The 14,137-nt window shown below is 43.1% G+C and overlaps 1 protein-coding gene across 1 annotated transcript in view; it reads right to left on the bottom strand.

Moving 5' to 3' along the window:
• The window catches only part of NSG1 (neuronal vesicle trafficking associated 1), a 26,912-nt gene extending 12,775 nt beyond the window's left edge, over positions 1-14,137 (bottom strand). Inside the window, exons 1-3 of the mRNA XM_053252900.1 lie at positions 13,484-14,137; positions 12,692-12,843; positions 7,726-7,842 (exon numbers count right to left, since the gene is read on the bottom strand). Coding sequence (XP_053108875.1) covers positions 7,726-7,842; positions 12,692-12,820 — 246 coding nt within the window. The 5' untranslated portion in view covers positions 12,821-12,843; positions 13,484-14,137. The remainder of the gene's footprint in view (positions 1-7,725; positions 7,843-12,691; positions 12,844-13,483) is intronic.

The following is a 14,137-nucleotide window of genomic DNA, read 5'->3' as shown; positions in this document are numbered from 1 at the left end:
TACTCATCATGGACACCTTTGGCAAAAGCCTATTAGGATCCATTTCACAAGCTCTCCAAGAATATCCACTAAGCATACTACAATGCATAATGATATCAAACAGCTACACTGTGTACATTTTCACTGTACGTACTTTCTGATGACGCTGTATACCAGATCAAACAGAAAGTATACCAGATTTCTGATGACGCTGTATACCAGATCTGAGCCACACAGTGCCCAATGATACCTATTTGGCTCTATAGTTTTGCAAATTTTTTAGATCTGCACCACTATCATGATGTACTGCATTACAGAACCCAAAAGATTTTCAGGATTTCTTTTAATATATGTAAACCAAAGCCATTATTACATGCTTTATCTTTATATTTGATTTTGAAGCACATCTTTTGTTCTCTTGTAGTCATTAAAAAGACTCCCAATTAACAAGTGTCCAGGAGATAAAAACACTGTTTTTGAAGAGATACATTTATTCCCAAGTTGTTACTACATTGTGTGGTCATGAATAAGAATTGATCATCCTTCTTAAAATGCTACAAGAACTATAATGAATCATAAGAACTTATAAGGAAATTAAATAACTGCTGACATTTTTATTTTTATTTATTTAGTTAAAACAAAATAAATGGTATAATACAATATGTCTTCAATTTGGTGAAGTACAGATTTGTTCCCTTTCTTTTCCTTTTCAGCAGATAGGTAACCATAGAACAATTCATCCTGCTTTTCCCCTAAGGCACACAATTCTACAGAAACCTCTTCTATGTGCTGGTTACTTATCAGCACCAACTATCTTATAGCCTAAAAGCAATCCTAGAGTGGTAATAATCTTAAAGTAATATCTAAAAGACATTTCATTTCTCATATGTCATCAATAGGATATAACAGTTCCCCCAATTACATACAGCTCCAAAATTTATTGCTCAAAATGGCCCAATTCTGCCTTTGCATGCACATAAATCTTGATTTGCTTTTTTAAAATAATATTTTTATTGTTTTAACAGAAATGTAAACAAAGAGTCATAAGAAGACAGAAATAAAATAAAATAAAACACTCAAGCAAAGCAAATACGATTCTCATTACAATCTGTTTACATCAACCTGAATTCTTTCGACCAACATCTCTCTCCCTTCTTTCTCCTACACTGAAAAATAATAAAATCTATGTTCCTGCTATCTAAAAACAACAGTTTGCATTAAATTTCTCTACCAAGAAAAACCAAATCTCAGATGAGGTACCAAACCCTGCGATATATTATATTGAATAAATGGTTCCCATGTCTGAAAGAAATAGATTTATTCTTAGAACATGCAGTAATTTTAGCCATTGATACATATTCCTAAAGTTTAAGTTGCCAATCATCTAAAGTCAGAATCAGATTTGTTTCCAACAGGAAGCATAAAGGATTCTTGCTGCCGTTATCGTATATAAAGTTCAGTATGTTTTGTAGAAATATACAGTTTAGTAAAATTTGACATAAAAAATTGCTTTTAATGAGATTTTTTGGTAAACATACACAATGCAGCTTGGAGGTATTTATTCAGAAAAGATTTCTGTGCACTGTTTTGTATTTTAAAATTATTATGTATCTTCACATTTGTACCATATCACTGTGGTGCCTCATAAGAAGTCCCAGAAATCAATGGAACTCAACTCTTAACTGGGCACAAAACATTGGTTTAGTTCAGACATTACACCAAACCATGATTTGAGATTCTAGACATGCAACATGCAAGCCATGATCTCACTTGCCAAGCAAAAGTAGTCCCTCATGCTATGGCATGCTTCAGCTCATCTGCCCCCTACCAGCATCTTTAGATTCTCCCAAATTGCTCTTCTGCTTTGTCCAACTGCTGATAGAGCACGAGGAACAGAAGAGGACCCTACATGTAATAACCACAGCTATACTGAACAACTGTGGGTCTGATAAGAGGAAGGAGGGATGCCTAATCCCATGAAACATCTGAGAGAAGTGTAGTTGCCGCACTGGTTAAAAAGTATGGACAGAAAGAGTTATGAGGTTTTTAAAAACTCAATATGTACCTTTCTTTAAAAAAACAACAACCTCTGTGCACTCCTGTAGCAAGCATATTTATTTATTTATCAATGTATATCCCACCTTTTTACAAGGCATTCAAGGTGGCTTATGAAACATTTTTGAAAAATTCCTATCAGTTTGGATGCGTTGGGCCACTGGGGCAATTGAAAGGCAGCCATGCATGTGGTATGAGTGCCCTGTACTTTCCAAGAATGTTTCACGGAGTACATCATAGATCATCAGATCCTAACACCTGCAGCAGGGAGGCACCCAGTTGTGACATTAGCAATGGATGCAAATTATAAGATCTTCACTTCCATCTGAATATGGGGCAGCAAGAGGATAAGTTGGTCTCCAAGAAGACTGTGTTTCTATGAGGCTGTGGTCTCAGGAAGCAGACTTCTGATCCTGAAACCTTGGAATATGGTGATTGGCTCTCTAATGAGTTCTGTAGTTTTAACACTGGGTGAAGGAGCAGCAGAAATTCATCCTCTTCCAGCAGCTCAAGATAAGATTTCTGCATTCCATTCACAGAAGAGCCACTCTTGCACCTTACAACAGAGGGCTGTTCCCACAGACCCTTCACACTCTTGGGCTAAACCTAATCTGGACAGAAACTATCTGGTTGTTTGGCAGATATACATGAGGACTGCCTTGAAAGGATGCTGGAGATGCTGATGTTTTTACCTTGTTCCAAAGCCATCTGCCAATGCTGGGCCAGAGCCATAGATGTGGAAGCTTTTGGGTACATAATGGCCAATTCTGCCACACCTGAGATGTCTGTTGAAGCTCTGGTTGACACATCTGGCACTTTACTGTTAATGTACTGGCAGACACTACAAGACCAAGGCTTCCAACAGCTGCCTTGACATTACCTGTACACCTGAGCTGCAGAACAGGTGGAATGATCAGTTGCACAATTTTGCTTGACCACAAACATGTATCTGTCCGCAACATGTATCTTGACTGCAAACATATACCACAAGCACAATACTGCTGCCCACAGTATGTCTATGGGTAATATCTCCTGTCCTTCAGAAGAGGAGGCAGCTTGTTGTAAATGGGTATCATTTTAGTCTCCACTGGATAGTACTTCAGGCGTGGCCTCTCTTCTCAGACAGTCCGTTGAACATAGTGTTGTTTCAGAACAGCAACTTCCCTCCTATGTACAGTTGTTTGTCTATGGGTCAAAGAAAACCTCCACTGCTCTATCTAACCGGAAACTCCTTAAGATACTTGAGATCAGCAGGTGGAAGTTGCAGAGGTGGTGCAGGTATCTGGGATAACTCTGCCACTGCAAACAAGACTCAACTCAGCAGTAATCTAGAGCTAATAGTGTTAAACTGCTGTGCTACAAACTGCAGCCACAAGTTAGATGGGGAGTTTTCCAAAATGCCACTAGAACCCTGGAACATGCAGCTGCCACATGCAAAACACAGGAGGCGCGTGGTTTTCACACACTTCACACATTAGTGTTGGGTTGAAGCTAGAGGACTGAGATGGCTGTGGCTTGAGCTGGATTAGGCTCAAATTCTGTTTTTACCCTAATATTTATTTAGTATATTTATACACCGCCCCAAACTCACATCTCTGGGTGCTTTACAAACGTACATTGGAATACTGGTATTCTTTTAATCAGTTAATTTGTTTTTATTATTTTAAGTGTCGGAATCTTAAAACAATTAAAACAAATTTTAAGTGTCTAATCTTCATCTTCTACTATGAGCAGTTTTGAGAAGTCAGCTACAAAAGGGAGCATAAGCTGGGCTGTGGGTAACCGAGGCCTGAGACAACAGTGATTAGGGATTAAGCAGTGAAAGCTGCTCATATGCTATTTCTGTCCTCCCAGCATTCCTCTGTCTATGGTGTGGCAGCCCCTAGAGGGAACAATGACCATAATTGTGCAGTGGTGTAGCAAGGTTGGAGTGGGGTTGTGTTCAATAAATGAACACAAATTATTTTTTACATTTTATTTTGGGGTGGCAGCTGCCGCCACCACTACTGCAAAGCCTTTGCCTTCACCCATCATGCCCCTTCCTCCTTGGCAGCCATGGCTACAATTGCCCTCCCTGGCTTATTCCCATGCCATCTCCCGTTTGCTTACCAGCTCTGTTGCTCGCCCCTCAATTTTCTCCATTCTACACCCCACACTTCACTCGCTGGCTTGCTCAGGCAGGCTCTGAGTCTTCCCTGCTTTCTCTCCCTACTCCCAAGAAGCTGACAAGTGCCAGGCTTCTATTGCTTCTGCGCCAGCTGCCCACCTATCACCTGCTTTGGGGGTGGGCCTAAGGCAGTATGGACTTCAAAGGCTGCACGTTTGGCTCCTCCTCCATCCCTGCTGCACTTTCCTTGCCACTTGGCTCGCTCTGTACCCGCACTTAGGGCTCCCAGCCACCTAGAAGATGTGGAGTTTCTAGGCAGCCACCTATCACCTGCTTTGGGGGTGGGCCTAAGGCAGTATGGACTTCAAAGGCTGCACGTTTGGCTCCTCCTCCATCCCTGCTGCACTTTCCTTGCCACTTGGCTCGCTCTGTACCCGCACTTAGGGCACCCAGCCACCTAGAAGATGTGGAGTTTCTAGGCAGTGGCAGCGGGGCAGCCACGCAAAACCAAATGTTTGTGTCAACGGGACATATTGGAACACAGGTGGCACTGCCCCTGTAACTGTGGCATGCCAATCTGGAAATCATGGCAGACTAAAGTTAGTACAAGCCATGATTGCCAGTCCTGCTTCAAACCAGGGTTTTCAATTCTGGTTTGCAAACAGATTGCAAACCATAACTTATCAATGTGAACGTCATGCCAAACTGTGGTTAAATGGTGAATTTCGGCATAGTCTCCACTTGTGGTTCTACTGCAGATTATGGGTGCAGGCAGCCTCTAGGCAAGGACCAGGTCAACATTAGTGTTGTATATACCAGCTTACAGAATCATTGGCATTAAACAAAAGTTAAACATTAGAAATGCAACTAGGGGACTGTTTAGATACCATAGGTCATCAAACTGTGTGGGGAGGAATGTGGGTACACACATCTCCCACCTGTCGCGCTACCACCTAGTCACACAGGGGAGTACCAACCCTCTATGCTCTTTAAAGTATTTAAATTCAAGAATCAGATTTTTTTTTACTTTGGGGAAAGGCAGAGATTTCTCTCATTTTCAGTGTGGTACGAAGCACAAAATACCGCAAGTTTATCCTGCTGTTTCTTCCTTTCTTTAAATCCCAGGAAGCACTGAGGGCTTGGAAGAGAAGCCATGTCTTGGCTCGGTTAAGGTAAGAAAAGAAACAGTGGGAGAGATTCCTGCTGATTTCTTCTTATCCAAATCTCTGTGCAATTAAGAAAAATCACCATTTTTCCTCTAGACCTACTACACTTGTTAGCAGACTTGAAGGAGAAGAGGACTCGTCTCTCACTTGCATGGAGATTTGGAGAAGTGAAGAAACAGTAGGAGTTTCTCCCACTGTTTCTTGTTTTATACATAAAGTTGTGCCATCAAGTCGGTGTCAACTCCTGGCAGCCACAGAGCCCTGTGGTTGGTCTCTGGTAAAATACAGGAGTGGTTTAGGTTTACCATTGCCATCTCCTGCACAGTAAGAGATGACGCCTTTCAGCATTTTCCTGTATCGCTGCTGCCCGATATACATGTTTCCCATAATCTAGGAAATATACCATTGGGGATTTGAGCCTGCAATCTCTTGCTCCCTAGGCAAGTTACTTCCCCACTGCGCCACTAGGTGGTCACCTCTGCACAATGAAGCAAGACTCTCCCCACTAACAAGCACAGAGGGTTGGAAAGGACGATGCAGTTTGGAGAAGAGAAGCAGCAACAACTGCTGCTGCTTCTTCACTTCTCCAGAACTGCAGTGCAGAGAGTCTACTGGAGGCTACTGGGAATCCTCCTTGCCAGAGGGCCAGGGGCACTTGTCCCCTCTAATGGAACTGTAGACACCTGACACTGCTGTCGACCAACAGCAATACAACTTTCCCACTATCCATGGGCATCCAGTGGGGATGAGGCAAGAGGGAACAGCCCCCTGCCGCTCCCTGATTGAGCCAGTTCCTACTGAATTCAATGGGGCATATTCCCAGGAAAGGCAGGGATGGTCTTTGCCCCCCACTGGAAAAGTCCATGCCACTATCCATTACCTGTACCCTTTTATGAGCTTCAGGTTTGTATCGCTTCCTTCCAAGGGTTGCTAACTGTCAGGCATTTTGCCTATTTGGTACCAGGAATTTTGTTGGATAAAGCAGGTATTTTGAGCTGGAGGGTGGGTTAAAACTCCTCTTCTATTGTTCTGTACATTGACCCTCCTGAGCCCACTGATTAGGTATTTTTGGACTCATTCTTTCCTTGAGTACCCCAATGCTAAAAAGAAGACCAAACTTCTTTTTAAAGAAAAGAACAGCTACAACATTTTAATTTTAAATTGCTTAATTGTTTTTATTCCATGAAATTGTTTAAACTTTTTATTTTTTCAATTTTTTAAAATTGTTCTTATTCTGTTTTATATTTGTTGTGTTTTAAATTGTGCACACCGTCCAGAGATACACATATCAGGAAGTATATAAATATGATGGTAAATAAATGAAATAAATAAACTTCCTTCTTATATAGTCATACCATTTCAGGGATTTTTAATTTTCGGTTTATTCCTGGATGCATGCTTCTCTACTATATGCTTCTCTACAATGCCAACACTGAAGCAAACATCTCCAGTCCCTGTCCCTACCCATCCCCCCAATTTTCAGACAGCAGCAAGACCACTTCCTCCCATCCACCACATGGAGAGGGTATCTCACGCCACTGAAGCAAGAACAGGACCAGGTAGCTCAAGCAGTACACTAAGGACTGTCAGAAAGGGGTGAAATCCATCCTCTTCTTCTAGGCTTCCAAGAAGGAGGTAAATGTCTTTAGACCTGCCTTGCAACACACTCTACAAAAATTACTAGCCCACAATTATTTGTACTAGCCCACCTCTTAAAAACACCTATGTTAATTATTTGTGATACACCCTCAAAATACAAGGCAGAATGAACCCCCTTCCAGATTCCAAAACACTGTCCAGTAATTTTGACAGGATTAAACCAGGTGAGTGGCTGTTAAACTTGCTATCATGGCAAACCTTTTCATGCACCATCAGAAATGGGATAAACATTTTCAGCAAAGACTGAAAACAAATAAGGAGGACCAGCATTTAAGGAAATTAAAGTTAATGTGGACAATGGAGCAGGGGGAGCTATACCTCTAAAATATTGCTCTAGATAAGATATTGCCACAATCAGTGGAAAAGTCTCTTCCCCAAACCATGTTAAACAAGCAGCTCCCATTAATTTCAATTAGGCTTGTGCAGGAGAACTTCCTGCTGGGCTCAGCCTTAATTCAACTTAATAAAATTTTGTAGAGGTCCGTAGACTCTTCCATGGAGCAAACTCTTAAATTATAATCTGGCAAACATTCCACTGTGATTCATCCACTGAAAAATTAAATTCCTTCATTCCAAATTCCTCATTATGATATAATCATTATTTTTACAAATCTGACAAAGCTTATGTTAAGCCACTTTGAGGGCTTTGATGACCTGGAATGCAGTTATGAAAACAATAAATAAAATAAAACTGACATGGGTTTTGCTGTGTTAGTAATGGATGATTACTGGTAATAAATCATATGTGATATTACTTACCTTAAACCGTTCTGAGACTCCTTCAGTGATGCTGATTGTAAACTCAGCTATTTTGGGAGTTCGGAATTTCCCTTTCTTGCGGTCAGGTTCATACTCTGTTTTTGTCTTGACCACCACCTTTTCAAAGAACATCAACAGAAGACCAATAACTAGCTAGACCAGTGCAGCCAAAGTTTTAGACACATAATAATGTATCTGTCAGTGCGGAATGTGCTCATTAAATATTGTGTGCAATGGTAGCCAAGTGCCACAAAAGCAGCAGGATTAATCAGTTCTAGAGCGAATTTACTCATATCACAGGTATTTGGGAAGTTGTCCAAACTGTAACTCAGTCAATTACATGTCATTGCCTCCTGGGAAGGAAAGTAATCTAGAAGCATTATTGAACCAGGAAATTCTCCTGCACAAGCGCTGCTGAAATGAAGAGCAGGGCTGCTTCTTATTTTAATGGAGCTTGCACAAGAGAAATTCCCCCAGTCTGTGCCACAGTTATTTTCCCCACCAGTTATAATAAGCAATGCTTTCTCTTGTCTTTATATTTAGAAATTACTAAGTTATTTTTAGAAGCATATATCCCAACTACCTTTCTGGGCACCTAAGACTGAGAACTGTAAGTATCTGACATAAGGTCCTGTCCGTACCACAGTGTGTTGTCAAGACACTATTCAGTTCTGTGTCAGGGATTAAATAATAAACTATGTTTTACACTCAGTGTTCACTAAACTGGAAATAAGCCTCAATGTTTTCAGTGGCACTTATTTTCACCTAACCAGCTTAAGGTTACAGCTTTACACACTGCATGGCTTAGAACTTTGTAAAAGGGAAGGAAAGATGTGCCGTCAAGTCGGTGTTGACTCCTGGCAACCACAGAGCCATGTGGTTTTCTTGGTAGAATACAGGAGGGGTTTACCACTGCCTTCTTCCCGTGCAGTATGAGATGATGCCTTTGCCGTTGTCACTGAAGTGAGCATCCACCTCCAGCACCTTCCTATATCGTTGCTGCCTGAAATAGGTGACTACAAATATATATTTACTAGGCACAGTCTGGGAAGCACACCAGCGGGGATTCGAACTAACAGCCTCTTGCTCCCTAGGCAAGCTGCTTCCCTGCTGCGCCACCGCAGCTGATTAGTAGGATACATTTAAGATATAGTGTTAATGTCGTAATTAGAACTTTAGGGAAATTGTATTGGAGAAGACCATTTTCTACAATCAGAGCTATTGTAGCATAGCGGTTGAGAGGCAAAGGAACCAGGAAGCCCCCAGTTCAAATCTCAGCTATGTCATGAACTCAGCAGAAACCTTAGTTAAGCCATCACCTCCCTTCCTCAGCCCCCTATCTGAAAAATGGGGATAACAGAATTGATCTGCCACATAGCATTGTTGTTAAGGGCCACTGAGATAATATATATGAAATGTCATGTCTACATCATCTCGTATTATTACCCTACAAAGCCTTGCACTAGGCCACCAATGGTGCACTGGGCTCTTGCCCCGTTCCTTGAAGGCATCTTGAACCCCTGTTGCCACCACCACCCACCCACGCTTACCAATTCACTAATGAAGACAGAAGTGGGCAGAAAAAGAGCTGCCACTATTGCCAAGTCCATTGGCAACAGTAGCAACAGTTCTTTCCCCCAACCCTCTTCCCAGGGGCAACTGACTTTTTCCCAAAGGCTCCTGAAGGGCATCTGGAGGATGCTCCCCATTTGTAGATGGGGTGTTAGCACTACAGGCCTCTTGGTCAGCTCGCACCTTTGGTATCATGAGGTTCAGGAGCTGGTCCAGCCAGATACTTTCAGCTGGTGTCTGACCTAGCCAACTTTTGACACCACCCCTGGTTATGAAGTCCTTCTTGAAGAAATCCTCACTGGACCACACTGATTGTTCCAGTTATGACCCAGTGAAGAACCTCCTTTGCTTGGGCAAGGTACTTGAGTGTTTGTTCCACTCCAGACACGGACCGTGGATAACACGGATGTTTAGGACTAAATTCAGTCTAGCTTCCGGCCTGGTTTGAGGGTACACTGATGGATGACCTTTAGCAGCAGAGTGATGGGGGAAGATAGTCCTGGGGAACTGAGCTTTGGCACCTAACACTTGAGCTATAATGTCCCACCAGGAACACCAGTTGTGTCCCACTTCCTGTTTAATGTCTGCATGAATTCACTGCAGGAGGTGTCCAGAATTTTGGAGCTAGGTGCCATCAACATATGAATGACACACCGTTCTCTCCCTTCTTTTTATTAGAATCAACTATACCTATGGACAGGGTCTTGGAGTCAGTAACAGGCTAAAAATGAGAGCTAGCACAATGAAGTTCAGTCCGGACAAGACAGAGATGCTGTTGGTTAATGGCCTACTGAACCAGGAAAGAAATATTTGACCTGTTCTTGACAGAGCAGCATTCCCCCCCCCCCAATACTCATATTCACAGTTTAGAAAGTACTCTTCAATCTAGCCTTGTTGCTGAATCCACAGGTGGCATTTGGCTAGTGTACCAGCTGAATCCTTCTTGGAGAGAGATAATCAAGCCGCCATTGTTAGTGCTGTAGGGTATAGGAATGCATTATATATGGACGGCCTTTGAATTATTCAGACACTATAACTGATACAGAAAACAACAGCCAGATTGTTTACTGGAACCAACCACAAAGAAAATATCAAGCCACTACTAAAAAGAGCTTTGCCAGTTTTCAGTTTGTTTCCAGGCTCAATTCAGAGGATTTAGCCTGTGCATCTCTTCCATCTGCCCTCCAATTGGAATCTGCTTCAGAGGTTCTTCTCTGAGCATCTCCACCTTCAAAGGTTAAGCACATGACTACTGAAGGCCTTTTCAGTGGTGGTACCCAAGTTGAGGAATTCCTGTCCTTAACATGTGCCACGTCGGACACCAGGCAAAATCTGTCCTGTCTCTCATGCCTTTAATGGCTCTTCATAATGTTTGCAACACTTTTAATTGTCTTCCTGCTGTTTCTTGATTTTTTTTGTGGGGGTGGTGGGGGTGGGGCGGGTTACTGGTTGGTTTTATTGTTTCATCTGCTGTTGTATTTATCATCTTTTTATTGGTGTTTTGTACTTTTGTTTTAGTTTGCTACTGTAAACTGCCTTGAGGCCATCTGAGAAAATGGAAGGATAAAAATGTTACAAATATCAAGCAAATAATTTTTTAAAAAATTAAAAACCAGATCGGGAAAACCTCGAGTTCAGCTCTTGAGTCAGCTGGAGTTGGGTTTATCTAACTGAGGGAAGGACTATGGCTGAAGGCCTCTACTGTTGGAATCAATGTGATTCCTGATGTGAACTACACAGTGGATAGAAATTACGCCTAAGAGGACTGACTCCACATGTATCCTGGTAGTTCATGTCTTACTTGCAGTACTACAGCAAGGTCATTTGTAAAACATTTTATTAGCCCTATAGGTTTCAAGTCACATTAATGTTGTAAGAACTGCAACCCCAAGATAATATGAAGAATTAAAATCAGTCTGGAAATAGTTACCAAATGTACTTTATGTTCATCAGCCAACTAAATTACATAGTGGTTTTTGGAGAAGAAGGAAGAGTGATGTTCCTCAAAAGAAATGACCATCTGAAAATCTTTAGGAGATATTTAAACTCAGTAATGTTTTCCAAGGAAGAAGGCACATGTCCTGAAATATTTTGAGAACTTATACTACCTTGCCCTATTCATTATTTGAGAAAGAAATTAAGAGAGCTTGTGCCTTCACCATTCTGCAAAAACAACAATAGAGGAGCTGGCTTAGTGTGTACATGTGTATAAAGCAGCTATCTGAAGGGTCACACCCATCCATGAACAAAAGCATGTAGAACAGCTACAACAAAGACCTGGTGCATCCTAAATTACAACACCAATATCTCCCAGGTCTGATAATCTGGTGGTTCTGGGTCCAGACTAAAGTATTTTTTCCAGTGCCTAACTGGGATCCAGGCTAAGATAATAGTATTACTCAAGAGTTACTCTAAAGGACTACTTAATGTCAATAAGACTTCTGTTGAATAATTTGGTCAGAATATCAGCTATGGTCTACAATCTTCCTTTACAAGCTAGCTAAAACGAGCCAGTAAAAGCCTCAATTTTCTCCCAAGTTACATACAAACATATCTCGATTTTACATGTCATGGCTTACCCCAAAGAATCATGGGAATCGTAATGTGATGAAGTTGTTAAGAATTCTCTAACAGCCTCCTCCCGAGTTCTGGGATTGTGCTATAGTTCCCAGGGGAATAAGATTAAACATGTTGTGCAGATGTGCCCCCAAAATACCCTTTAGTCCCTAGAAGACACATCACTTCAGAATGTCAGTAATACTGAGATTCTAAAACTGAATTTAGACACTGAAACCAATGTAGCTTTTTCATCACACAGTTCATGACTGTAAGACAAAGTATCACTTGTGAAAGCAGCCTCCCTATCAGCCCCAGGCAAGAGCTTTGGAAGTCCCTTATGGGATTGTTCTCTGCTTTGGGCTCCTCCAGGGAAAGCTAGAGAAAAGCTTTGAGAGGGAGTTTTTTCAAGCTGCCTTGCACACCCCTGAAAAGAAGATTATAACCTCATTGTTCAGAATAACCTTATTATTAAAAGAGAAGTATAGGCTGCCTGCATGTTACAACCCACAGTAAAGACTGGAGATTCATATACTGCAAAATGCAGTGAAGAGATAGAAACAGAGACATTTTAGGTCAAAACATAAATCAGACATTGTTTCGCAGTTTAAATGATACACAGTAAGAATCATATCAATTTAATACTCAGGAGAAAATATTAAATAAACTACATCATTGTTGCTTCCAGTATATTTTTCGAAACAAAATCAACATTTTGAAATCTGGATTTTAAAATGTTGCTTTAGAGGCTTTCTGTGACAAACATCACCTCGTTCTTTTGTTGTTTGCTTGAGCTTTGGGCGTGATTGCCTGGGGTAGAAAGGAAAACCAACTGTACCTTATCAGGAGGTGGGAACTGTAGTTGATTGACATCCAGGGGCGTGATCAAGGGGATGGTGTCAAATCCATCCTCCAAGAGGGGCTGCTTTGTGGTCTTCTCGCTAAAATTATTCCCCAGCTTCACCATTTTTTCCTGAATGAAAGGGAGTCCTGAAAAAATTCACACGTGCAGAAACGCAAAACGGATGGGTCAAAAGAAGACCAGGACTGCACCAAAACCGGTTCGCCTCGCTATACTACATAAACCCGGTCACTATGGTTAGTTCTCCACAAGCATTCTCTTCGTAGGAGGCATCAGTACTGCTTTCCAGAATGTCATCAAACTGGGGCCGGGGGTGGGAGCGGAGACAGTTTACACGATCGCTTCAGGACAATCCAGCCCTACGCCGCAATTAATGCGCAGCCAAGGGGCAGCTTGCGAGAGGCTTGTTCTGCAAGTTCCGAAGGTGGGAAGGCGGCAGCCTCAGGCGACAAGCTCCATTTGGGCGCTCCCGGTGCTCGCCCTGCCCCCACGCCGGCTTTCCTTTCTCTCCCTTCTCCTTTCTCCATCCCCTCCGTATGAGCCTCCTTGGGCACCCTTCTCCATCTCCTACGCAGCCAGCCTCCCCTCCTCTTGCCCGCACTCCTCCGTCCTTCCTCCTGCATCTTCTGTCCACCTCCTCACACGCCCCCCCCTTCCCCAACAATGGAGACATAATGTGAATCAGAAAGGCTTCCAGCGCCCCCGCCCGCGCCCCGGCATGCGCTGGTGGTCATTGACGTTTTCTCTCCCACCCCCCTCTGCGCTTACCTTGCCTCCTGCTCCTCTTGACGGTATCTTTGCTCCTTTAGTTGGGAAGGGGGGGGCTCCTCCTGCCCACACAAAAAACAATCTTTCGGTGCTTTTCAAAAAAATATAATCGGAAGGTTCTGGCAGAAATGGCGGAGCGGCACGTCAGGCGCCTCTTGTCTCCCTTGTTCGGCTGGCTGTTGGCGACGAGAGAGAGAAGAAAGGGGAGCGAGGAACAAGGGATGCTTCTTCTTCGCCGGGGTTAATTTGGGAGCGGCGCGCGGCGCTAGCAGCAGCTTCTCCAGCGTGACGCAGCCGCCGCGTAGCTCCCTCCCCCTCCCAGCGCCCCAGTAGCACAAAGGAGCCCCTGGGAATCAGAGAAGCCCGGCTTGCTTGGGCTGCGGCAGGCAACAACGTGCAGACGCGTGCGTTTGGATCTGCATGCACGTGTACGCGAGCCATAGCCTTTGTAAGAGCCGAGGAAGCGGAGGTGCAAGACTTGACCGCCCCCGCCCGCCCAGACCGGCAGGCCTTCAAGTCACACAGTCGGGCAGTAAACGGTACAGCAGCAGATTGTCCGCTGCTCAGCGCACGTTCAGTCCTTCCCTACAAGTCTTCGGGCTTTCCCGACCGCGTGAAGCTACTGCGACCCGTCTGCTTTTCCACGCTGCTGGG

The sequence above is a fragment of the Hemicordylus capensis genome, chromosome 5, assembly GCF_027244095.1.
Source record: "Hemicordylus capensis ecotype Gifberg chromosome 5, rHemCap1.1.pri, whole genome shotgun sequence".
Classification (NCBI taxonomy): domain Eukaryota; kingdom Metazoa; phylum Chordata; class Lepidosauria; order Squamata; family Cordylidae; genus Hemicordylus; species Hemicordylus capensis.
The sequence above is the reverse complement of the archived record's forward strand: the minus strand, read 5'-3'. Positions and strand labels throughout refer to the sequence as shown.